Source organism: Scophthalmus maximus, chromosome 18 (assembly GCF_022379125.1).
Source record: "Scophthalmus maximus strain ysfricsl-2021 chromosome 18, ASM2237912v1, whole genome shotgun sequence".
NCBI classification, from domain to species: Eukaryota; Metazoa; Chordata; class Actinopteri; order Pleuronectiformes; family Scophthalmidae; genus Scophthalmus; species Scophthalmus maximus.
Window position 1 is genome coordinate 1,265,071 of NC_061532.1, and position 12,089 is coordinate 1,277,159.

The 12,089-nt window shown below is 42.3% G+C and overlaps 1 protein-coding gene across 9 annotated transcripts in view; it reads left to right on the forward strand.

The window, feature by feature from the left end:
- Window positions 1-12,089, forward strand: part of fynb (FYN proto-oncogene, Src family tyrosine kinase b) — a 73,396-nt gene that overhangs the window by 43,585 nt on the left and 17,722 nt on the right. For all 9 annotated transcript variants that reach the window (XM_035617464.2, XM_035617462.2, XM_035617471.2 and 6 more), the window contains 2 exons: window positions 3,555-3,651; window positions 10,246-10,344. In XM_035617464.2, coding sequence (XP_035473357.1) covers window positions 3,555-3,651; window positions 10,246-10,344 — 196 coding nt within the window. The remainder of the gene's footprint in view (window positions 1-3,554; window positions 3,652-10,245; window positions 10,345-12,089) is intronic.

A 12,089-nucleotide genomic window follows, 5' to 3' on the forward strand; every position in this document is an offset into this window, starting at 1 on the left:
AAACCCCAGCTGAGATGCATTCATAGTCTCACTGTTACGAACCCAAGCGATTTACCCCCCTCTGTTATCACATGAATAGCAGCAGATCCTTTCCATCTGCAGTCCTATCAGCAAGAGCCTCACAATATCCTCTTCATATCAACGTTTCCTAGAAAGCCCCAGTCTGGTGAGAGTGTTTCATGTGAAATTACTTAAATAAGTGCAATAAAGAAGTGCCCATTCTACTTCCATCTGTCAAACACTAAGAGGCCTGTAACAGCTGCAGCCACCTCAAAGCTGAGAAAAACACTTTTGTCTTACCTCACGATCTTATGTTATGAGGCAGGCGAAATCAAGCTGACGATGAAGAGACGATTGTGCCATATACATTAGAGCCTGGAAATGAAGTGATTGACAGCTGTGAAATCCAATCGGTGCATGGTTGCAGGTGTAGGTGGGCGTGCAGTGGACGAGCTCTCAGTCAGACCCACCACGGCTCCTACGTCTGGTTGTAAATAAACCAACTCGATGCTTTAAAAAGGCAGTTCACAAACCAATGGGTGGCGTCACGGTGGGTTGCCACTTGACTACGACCCTGCAGTAGAAAGAAGGGAAGGTATGGCGATAAAGGGTATGGTGACATTTGTAGAAAATAGCTAAAAGGGAAAATTGCCACTAATTTGAGAGTTGACCAAAGAGAAGTGTTTAAAAAGTTGAGTGGTGGAAGGAACAGGAGACTGCTGCTAACGTCAGCTCACAGGCAGACAGCAGCGGCATCAGGAGCTCCACATACATAGGAAACCACATGGTATGTTACAATACTTTTCCACTACTATAATTTACTAAATTAGCCAATTCCTCCAAATAAAAATAATACTATTCATGTACTTGTAAAACCTAACTAAAACTAAACTGAAATTTAAAAACTATTATAACTCTGGTTGGAATTGGTCAACTTATTTAAACGTTGGAACAGTGGTGAGGCCTAAAATGTGTCACCTAAACTGTCCAATAACAATCCAGGTTTACAAACCAACTTCCTGCTACACTTACCCTGATTACCTTCTTACAGTTGACCTCTTAATGTAGTGGTTTCAGTGTAAACTTGTTGGCTTGGCCGAGAACACGTGCAAAATAATTAATAACACCAAATTAGAATAATTATTTTACTTTTATTGTTATGTTTGAATATTTTATAGCAGCACAGACAAAGCAGTCGATGAACAGACAGATGCTGGAACTAAGTGGTTGTTATTCTGCAAACTGTACAGTTCTTATATTATTAAGTGGAGATAAAAAAAATCTTGAATCTCAAGACAGAATAATATTCAAGATTTAAAAGCCTGCTCCCTTTTTAAAGAATGATCTCTCTGTAATCTGTGAACCTTCGGAACAGCTCCCCACTGTCAAGAAAGTCAGTCACATTTTTTTACTGCATACAGGCCTAGATAAGGTTTTGGTTATTTTTGCACCGGCCACTTCACAGTGTTTTTGCCTACTGCCAAGAACTTGACCTTGTGGTTTTTAAAAAATTGACTCGAGGCGTATTGAAGTCATGAACTGGAATTTTCCTTTAATATTCCTATTTGTGCATGTAACGGTTTCTTTTAACTGTTATTGTATAAATGGCCAGGGAATTGTGTGAAAACCTGGAGTATCAGTCATGTCTCCCCGCGGAGTTGTTGGTGAGATAATAGTGAAAAGGTTTTTTCAGGTCACTGGTCTTTAGAGGTTTCAGACTTTCTGTCTGGTGGGAGTCAAACTGGAGTGAAAGAGCCTGAATCGCAGCATCTGTCCCTGGACAGTTCAATCTCAGAAGCGCCCCCGGCTGCCCTGCAGGGTCCGGTTAACGTTACTATCTGCTCATGGTGGTGGATTTGCTTCAAATGTTGGACTTCTCTAAAGGATTTAGCTGATGCACGTTTTAAGAGAAGAGCACTGTGAGTCAACAACACCTCAGTTTTTTATTCACAACTTATAGCGGTTAGACAGTGAATTCATTAACAGATGGAGTCCTCAGTCTACTATATAACCCTGTCACCCCAATTAAAAGAAATCAAGAATGAATGATCCGTCTTTTCAGAATGTCATTTTAACTGAAGCTGAACTGAAATGAGACCTGGATGAACGGGTTCAGTTTGACCCCTGAGATCTCAACACCTAAAGTATGTGATCTTCTTGTTGCAAGATATTTCTCTTCCTCTGTTATCATCCCTTCTCATCACGGACTGTTCTGTTATTAAATGCTCTACACACCTCATTTCAAATGATAGTTAGGCAGCTTTTCATTTGTATCATTAACCTCCTGCTGTTATCTGTTTGCACACCCTCCAATGAGCCTGAAGCAAACAATAAGTGAGGAAATATTCCCGTGAGAGAATTGCATGAGGGCTACTCTTTCTTTCCACTGTGAGGATTGTAGAATCAGCAGGATTAGTGAGGGGAGAATTTGGAGAAGGTGACTGCACTTACTTCGTGAAACGCAGTTTGATTCTGCCAAGGTTATTTGGCCATTATGAAGCCAATTTACCACAGATGAGTCACAGTTAATAAAAGGTTAATATATTATATAGATACAAAACAAACGGGTTCAGCATGCTTTAAGATAGTTTTTACTTAATGTCACCTGACCACCTTTAAGTGTGTATAACTTTTCTGAATGACCATATTTGAAAAGCCCTTTGTACTACCGTCCTCCTGTCTGCATTCCATATCCTCCCTGATGTTCTCAATGAATTGCTCGTCTTTTGCTGGGGTTGTCGTTCTTACGCAATGAGTCATGCAACATTTACATGGTGACTTGTGACAATGTGTAAACTTTCTTTATTTAGTGTGTTAGCACTGATCACAAAGTACAAACAAGGCTGGTGTCATTTGTTTTGCAGATGATTAATCATGAAACTAAGTATTTGACATATTTGAACCTGATGGTGGAGCTAGATGAAAAGTTACAGGGTCACCAAGGTCATTACAGTAACCAAATTTCATGGCAGTCAGATATTTGTCGAGATATGTCATTCAAAGCCAAAAATCATCAGCCTTGTGGTGTGCAGGGATCAAGAAATTCCCCAGGATTGACCCTCTGGGAGTCATGAATATATCTACCAAAGTTCACTGGATAATTTAAGCATTTGTTCTGCTGGTGGTGCAACGTCAAAAGTCAGGGGCTCACCAAAATCTTTATGATTCATCCTCTGGGTATCATGAATGGTTGTTCAAAAAAAACGTTATGGCCAACTATCCAATTGTCGACATAATTCAGTAGGGATCACTGTTTTTGCAAGAGCCACACTGCTTGTCTGGCCAATATAACCACCATCAGGCAAATCCATTTACAGTGCTAAGGTTTCATTGTTGGGAATTACCTAAGTGATGCGTTATCAACTGTACAATTTGATGAGTTCACATTCAATTCAACACAACAGACTTAATATAGCCAGAGATTGGTCCTTATGTATTCAGTGTGCTGGAGCTTCCAGTGCACAGTCAGTGCAGAGTGGGATTCTGAGTTCTGAGCTTCATGTTCCCTCGCTAATGTGCTGAGTGCTGACATTGAGTTTTTATTGCCCCTGCAGGAGTCACCCTCTTTGTGGCACTTTACGACTACGAGGCGCGGACAGAAGATGACCTTAGCTTCAGGAAAGGAGAAAGGTTCCAGATTATCAACAGCACGTAAGTAGCTGCTGCTGCTTATCAGACTGTCTGCACTTGGGAGGAATGCAAGTTTCCAACAATACAGCTACCAGCATGTCAGCCCCCAAAACAGAATCATTTTACTGATTTACTGACAAGGCTTAAATACACTGAAAAGGCACCATATTAAAGACTGCAAAGCAAATCAAATGAGGTCAAAGTGGTGGCTTGTACATGTAATATGACAATCAGTGGTAAATAATTTATTTAAAGTTTACAAAGGGTGGAGCAGTCTCTCTCCAGCCAGCATTGATGACACACTGATGTGTGGTGTTCTTCTGAACTTGGACTGGAAGTGACCTATTACACCCACGGCGAGGTTGGCCGCTCTTTCTTCCAGTCAGGAGCACTGCAGACAACCTGTGTTTTATGTTCATGTACTTCTATCTTTGTGGGGACCAATTTGACTATTAGACCTTACAGAGTGAGCACATTTTGGTGTGAAGGTGTCCTCACTTTCTAAGGCTTTGTTTTTATTGTTCTGCTTATAGGTCTTGGGTAGGTAAGGGACAGATGACATTGTAAAGCTGCGTAACAATACATTGCAATACAGCAGCAAAATCTCCGAAAGATTCACGGCGAGCAAGTGGGCGCGCTACCCATGTGCAATGTCCTGTTGTGTTCTTCATATGTGAACGGCAAACTCAGCTCATGTAAACTGAAACTGAAAACAGTTCAAGTGTCAGAAAGTGCATCAGGTATGTCTCCATATAAATCACAACAGTAGAGTTATCGTTTTCTTCATTTCCAATCGAAAGAGAATAATCATGCACTCGCTCTTCTACTATCTCAGACTCAGCTTGTGGAGGATATTTCTGTCTGTACATGAGGCTGGGTGTCGTCGTGCTGGAGCGAACCTCGGCTGCCGTCTGTTTGTTTGGGTTCCTGCAGCAGTGCAGTGATGATATTGTACGGCAGCCCTGTTATTACCATGGATTGTGGAGCACTGAGTGTATGGCATGGGTTCAGTCTCACATTGAAGTCAGATTATTTGGTTCTTCAAATGAAACACAAGTGAAACCATGGGAGTGGTATTTATATCAAATGACACCGTATGACTTTGTGTCTTTATTGGCTGCATTTTTCACAATAATGCTGATATGGCTGAATATTGACTTTTTTTAGCTCTTGAACTGCAAAATGTTATCATTTATATTTGCTGAACCTTTTTTTACGAAACGCCCTCAAAACTGTTTTAGATTGAATGCTTGATGCTAGCTATCTTGTACTTCATGTCACCTGACCATGTCTAATAATGTGTTAATACTTGTTTTGAAAAGCCCTTTGCTCTGCCGTCCTCCTGCTTGCTTCGAATCACTCACAACACTAATGGAACTTGAATATAATGTCATTCAAATGATTTATTGTGATGATGATTACAGTCAAGCAGGAAACTACCAACTTTACTTTCAGGAAATCAATGGAAACCTGTAGCCTGTTTAAAGAGAAGACTCGATTTTAAAATGCTTCTCTGTGGTCCTGTTAGATTCACTTACGTCAGGCTCATTCAAATATTCAATTATACATCTTAGTGCTCTCAGAATGTATAATTATTATTGGGAATTATTCATGGATGTAACATGGTATATGTTGGATATATTATGAACTAATGGTTCGGTATAACCATTTTTATCCAGTAAGGACTGTTTCCACTTATCCTTTAGCAACCCTCTGCTGGTGATTCCAGAGAATACAGGCTTCAGGCACGGCCACATTGACCCGGTGCCTACGTCCAATGTTATACACAGTCTGAGGTTGATTCATATATTTTCAGACTTTGCTTCGATGATGTTTAACTTGTGAGTAAAGAGGTTTCCTGAAAATATAACAATATAATCTGGCTCTAATCATAGGGAAAGTGAAGAGAAAGTGAGTCAGTGCTTTCCAAAGGATTTCCAATATATTAATTCCTATCATAACATTAGGAATCAAGCATACAATTTGACATATATGAAGAAAATGGTTTCCAAAGAAATTCAAATTTTCTACACACAGAAGCTTTTTTTTTCCAGAAAGCCCATATCAAATGATAAGGAAATTGCAGACCTGCAAATGTTTTTGGTTGCGGTGAGACGTTTTGGGGACTGAAAATCCTCATCTCAGTATTTCCAAGTTCCAGGCTACGATATCGCCTCAGGATGGCAGCCTGTTTGTAGCTGAGAGGTGAAATCCAGGGCAAAAAAAAGTGCAAAGTGCACAAATTCCCACATGTCTCCAGTGGAAATCACACCCTCTACTGAGTGGCGATGCATGGTTTACTTATATTATTCAAATTAATGTTAGTTCAGGCACAAACCTTGCTTGATCTGAAATATAAAATGTTAATACTCATGGTATATACTGTTAGCCACCCACTGCAGAAGCCTAAATGCCTCAGGCTGTGGCCCACACCCAGTTTGCATCCTGTCCAAGCCGGCGTCTTGCACATTCCACCACACACCTGGTTCCCTGCTGGGCCTCAGCCAGAGCAGGAAGACACCGTCCTGAGAGCCCAGACTTCCTCCGCCTCCTCCACCCCCATCAGCCAGACAGAGCTGCATCTTCACCCCTCTCTCCTCTTCACCTCCCTCTGGCCACCCACGCCTTGCATGCTGCAAATGTGCACTGGGCTTCTTCTCACCTGCCAGACTGACCCCTGCTGGACAAAGGTGGAAAAGGCCTAATAAAAGCCTCATCTGCTCAGGCATGTCAAAGCTGGCAGGATGTGAGTGACAGATCCCAGAACAGTCAGTGCCGCCAGAGATCGCAGTACTGCCTCAGCTGACACACGTAAACATTGTCCCTTTTTTGTTTCGGGATGACATCCCGCAGGAAAGAGGCCCCTGGCTCTGAATGTTTACAAGGCGCTGCATTTAGCTCGGGCTGTTTATAACCCACCGTGAGTGTGTTATTGTATAGCTTCTTCACACATGATCAAGAAAAGCTGCTGTATTTACTAAATGCTGCAAGTCTGCATGACTGTAAGTCAATTATATTAGCAGTGTTGGGAGCCAGCTGCAGGCTATGATTAAACACAGTGTGTTGCTGTGAATGGTGCTGTACTGTGCGCCTCTACTCAGTCAACGCAGTTCAATTATTCTCTCATCAGCAGTCACCACGTGGAGGGATGATTTGGACCCGTGTAAAACAGGAGGGAGGCTCTTTGTTTACTCTTGTTGTCTTCTTGTGGCAGGGCAGAGTCGCTTTAAGGGCGTTTGTGTTCTGGAGACAAAAGAGGCGGCGGGACAGAGCGGGGCCCACCCCGCCCCGTCTGTTTATGTCTCTCCGGTTTCATGCAAACACACATACCGGCACATTTCACACCACACATCCCCTGACTCTGGCATACTTTCTCTCCCTCAGAAGGCAGACTGTTGAGTTGCTCCCTCCCCTCCTGAGGGATCCCCTCTGAACAAAGGAGAAGCAGGCCTGTTTCTGCCTGGGATGTCGTCCCCAGGCGATCCCCTGCCATGGCTTCACCCAGCATAAATGAAGGACCAACAATGCCTCCCTCCTCCCGCCTTTCCTCTACTCCCTTCTCTCTGTCTCACGCACACAAACACAAGCCCAAAGACATTCCCTCCTGGTGTGTAAGGGCTGTGTTAGAAACAAGCAGAGTGTCATAACTCGGGATGGGGGAAGGAAAATGTACATGAGTGGTTGTGCGTTCATGTGTAAGCATTGGTAACGATGGACAGTACGCCACCACTGCTAGCTGTCCTTAAAGGCAGCTGGACACTGATGTGTGTGAAGAAGAGAGTGGCGGAATGAAGAATGAAGAGATATAGGTGAGACGAGAAATGAGAGGAACATAGAAACATAGAAAACTCCTCCCTGAATATGACCACTGCCTCATCTGCTGTCAATTAAATGAAATTATTTTCTGCTATCCATACTTTTCTATTCGTCAACATATGCTTTGAAAAGTTTGAAACTCACAGCATTGATATCATAGATGTTGACTGAACATAATTCTCCCTCCCTCAATACTTTCCAGTTTCCCAACCTCTCTGCCGCATAAAGTCGCTTGCACATCATTTGCTAATGTACATGTAAATCTCTCAGAACAGATCACAAATATATAGTTTGATTTCTAAAAACAGCTCAGTAATTTTTCTAAAGCAACTGGGCAAGTGTTTTGAGCAAATGTTACTCAAACAGGAAGAAATACCAAATTTGTTCCGGACTGATTAATATGTACGTCGTGTTTTAGTAAGTATTTCGGCAACAGGACAGTAGGTGTGTTTAAATCCACCTGTTTTTATGTGTATTTTCAAACTGTACTAAAAAAATGGGTCAGAAACAGTTGAAATATTCCAAAGTGGTTTTAACAAAAAGCTAAAATTACTAACGTGCAATAAAAACAGAAATGCTTCATGGTGCGATTAGGGACGTCAGTAAATGATTGATCAATTCATTGTGTTGAATAATGATATAGATTTAAGTTATGTACTGCATCACAGTTCTTAAGGCGTTCAGTGTAACTTAATGTTGTGTAGTTTTTGCTGACCGTGTGTCAGGGCCACAAAGAATATGAATCAAACGCACCTCCATGTCATCCAAATAATTCTCCTTCCTGTGCTCACTGTGGCGTTGCTGTTGCTGAACTCTGCATCACTGTAAAAGGTTACAGCCTTGTTGATAAAGGAAAAAAATGTCTCAGACTTGGTTGTAATTGTTACATATGTTGAGTCTGCTTGAGTTTTTGTTCTCCAGCGACGCCTGGAGTGAAGCCAAACATTGAATAATGACAGATGGGAATGGAAGCTCTGCAAATTAAATAACATAATTGTTTTGTGTTGTTGAATGTATCGGTGCAATTGTAATTCATGTAAACTCCTAATTTACTCAGATTTTTCAGCAAAAAGGTTTGTAAGGGATAAAGAGCAATAGGGAGGAATCATAGACACTGTACCTAGAGACGTGTGGTGGAAATATCTCTAGGTGGCGTCATACCCCTTTGAATTTAAGCAGTTATTGACAGGACAGGAGCAAAGTGAATAAATGACACATCCGACAGATGTGTATTGGGTCTAATTTGACAGGTCAGATTTTAGTGGTCATCTCCAACAGGCATTCACATGAATCAGCCACTAAACAGTCTGTGGATGGATGGATCCACATTGTTTTATCCATTTCCTTTTTAAAATCTGCCAAACATCAAAATGTAAGAGGCGTGTAATGAATGAATTTAATGAATTTTAATTGCAAGTTTCTATTTCCTCATCCCAGTCCAATGTTTTAGATTCAAATTCAAAATAAAGGTGGCAAAATCAACAGTTTCAGTGGCTTTAAAATGAAAAGATATGAGGGAGGAGGAGGAGGAGGAGGTGTGACTTTTGGGCAGCAGACAGAGGGAATATGAAAGTAGCGGAGAGAAGTGAAATGTGAGTAAGATGAGCAGCTGAGAGGCTGAACAGATGAAAGAGTCTGAGGCTCAGAGAAGGACAGACGGGCTTGAGAAGAGCTGGTGGTTAGTGAAGAGGGGGTGGACATCACAGAAAGACACTAATGGCTGTGTGGGCGTCCAGGCTGAGAGGTCTTTAAGGAGCCTTGCCTCCCTCCCCTATCTTTTTAGTTGCTGAGATGCTGAAGATTACTGCTTTTACTGTAGGACAGGTAAAACAGTTACGGTAAATGTTTCTTTAAGAGGATGTAGGATTTAGTACAATACTTTTATGTAAGCTCTCGATGTGGTTAAGCCGTAGATTAGATACGCTGGAGGCAGGAGAGACGGTTCAGTCTGAAGACCATGATGCTTCTTGCATATTTCACCTTATTGAACCTAGTCTTCAGCGCTTTACAGTACAAGTTACATTCACCCATTGTGGTTCAGGAGTTGGAGAGGGTCTTCTACTAACAAGAGGTCGATAGTTCGATCCCCGGCTCCTCCAGTCCACTTGGCGGTATGTCCTTGGGCAAAACACCTAACCCTAAAATTCCCCTGATGGTTGTGCTGGCAGTGTATGAATGATGTATGATAGACGCACAGTGCGACTGTGACTTGTACAGCAGCACTATATGAACACACTCCATTTGGTCCATTACCATGCACACACACGCTCTTCTATTATTTTATTTATTATTACACATCATTCACACTCTCATGGTCGACTTAGGGCTCAGTGTCAGGAGCAAGGGATTGAACCACTGACCTCTTTGAGCCACTGTCATGAGTGGTAACGTTTAGTGGATGTTCGACATATTGCCAGACCCCAAGTTGTTTTTCTTCCTGCTCTTTTATACTTATGTCTTTTGTTTGTTACAAGACGCTGTGTTGTAAGTGTACACTTTCCCAAATTGTTGAGTTATTCTGAGAGAGCTGGCATTTCTTTACGTGTGTAAGCATTTTTACTTTTAGTACGGGTGGCTGCATAGCTCAACAAACCCCAGATTGCCCTTCTACAGCCACATGTTGTTTTACTCACTACACACTCCTGGATGTTGTCCACGTGGCAGTATTACTGGTCAAAGTAAAGCTGTACTTTGGTGTGTTCAGCGGCACAGAGAATGTCGGCTCATACAGCATGAAATGAAGTTCATTAATGTGTTTCTTCTGTTTTTCTCTTCTCCCTCTCTCTCTCTCTCTTTCAGCGAAGGGGACTGGTGGGATGCTCGCTCGCTCACCACCGGGGGCAGTGGCTACATTCCCAGTAATTACGTGGCTCCAGTGGACTCCATCCAGGCTGAGGAGTAAGTGTGTGCGTGCGTGCGTGCGTGCGTGCGTGCGTGCTTGCGTGCGTGCGTGCGTGCGTGCGTGCGTGCGTGCATGCACGCATGTATTTACTCCTAAACCAAGTTTCACTCCGAGACATATGATAGACGGAAGAGAATGATCCAATAAAAGTATTTCAATCTTCCTTGATTTTCATTCTGGCTGTGGAGCATCACCTGCTCCCAGCCCGACCCTTCAGTCAGACGAAGGTTTCTGGATAAAGATGCAGTCAGTTCACAGTGACGTAGAACCATGTGGAGTGGGTGCAGCTCCTTATCAACACAGATCGCCCTCTGTTAAACACACACCCTGCTGTCTTACTGCTCACGTGTCCTCCTCTCAGTGAACATTCGGTCCATGTTACAACCACTCTGAGAAGGTATGTTTCCACGTTGAAACAAATGAGCATTGTTGGAGTTTTCCACTGCCTCAGCTATGAGTAGCATGTTTCTTCCAGGTTTAGCGACCATGACTAAATCATGCAAAGGTCTGCAGAGAAGAAGGCAGCAGGCCTGGTCCCTGTCAAATGCTGTCAATAACTCTTAACCGAGCACTCACATGTACGTGTTGCAGGCTTCAACGGAAATCCTGACCATTCACATTGAATGAGGTGACGTCACGCACTGCCTAACTGCAGCCTGGTTCTGTTGCTTCGCTGTGGTATGGACTGGACTTGGCAGCGTAGGTGCTGGCCAATCAAATCACGTGAATGGCAACACAGGTTCTGCCTGACATCAAACTTGACAATGAGCCTGGAAAGAGAAGGCAGTTGCTGAACCTGGCATGTGCTCATCTGGGTGTGGAGTTACCTGCTGCTCTTGGTCTTACCTAATAGTAAACTATGCTTTTGGACTATTTGTCACAAAAAGACCTGATTATATTGCATTGTAGTGGACATATTTCACTGTTTTCCATAAATGTTTTTGATTTATAATAGTTTTTTGATAAATCCAGGAAATAATCAGTAGATTACCAACCGATCATGAAAAATGAAATCCTCAGTTTCAGCCCTAATCATGCCTCCACTCACTCACAACAGCACGTCTTCAAGTAGTCTTTACATCCGTCCATCCCACACTTTTGAACGTGATATCTTAGCAACGCCTTGAGTGAATTTCTTCATTTCACACACGCTTGTTTTGACACTTTCACTTGGACTCAAGGATGAACTGATTCGATTTTGGTGGTCAAAGGTCAAGTTCGATGTGATCTCAGAAAACACAATTCACTTTGAAACTTACACTAATTATAACAAACTTTCACACAAACACACAATATAGGTGAGACTGTGACCATGTCTCACATTTGGTTGGATGCTGAGTTGGTGAAGATACAGCAGAGATAGAACAACAAAGCGTAACAAAATCAATCTATTTTATTTAAATAACCCTATACTACAAATTAAACATTTGCCAAAAACATACACTTAATAACCAGTTCAATCCTAATTCTACACTGCATATATTCAATAAGTTTGGACAGACATGGATGTAAACTGGCTGACAGAGTCTGGTGGAAAGGTTGGAGGAAATATCATCATCAGTGTCACGCTGGCCACAGTGGGACGAGCAGCTCATGTGACGTCATGCGTTCTGAAACCACAAACAGTGATGAGACTACAACAAAATAGCAACAACCTAAAAAAAGTGTTATTTTTCTGTTGACAGGCTTAGTCAGATAGAAGCACCAGTGTGAGTGTGTCATGGTCACCTAAACCAAAAAG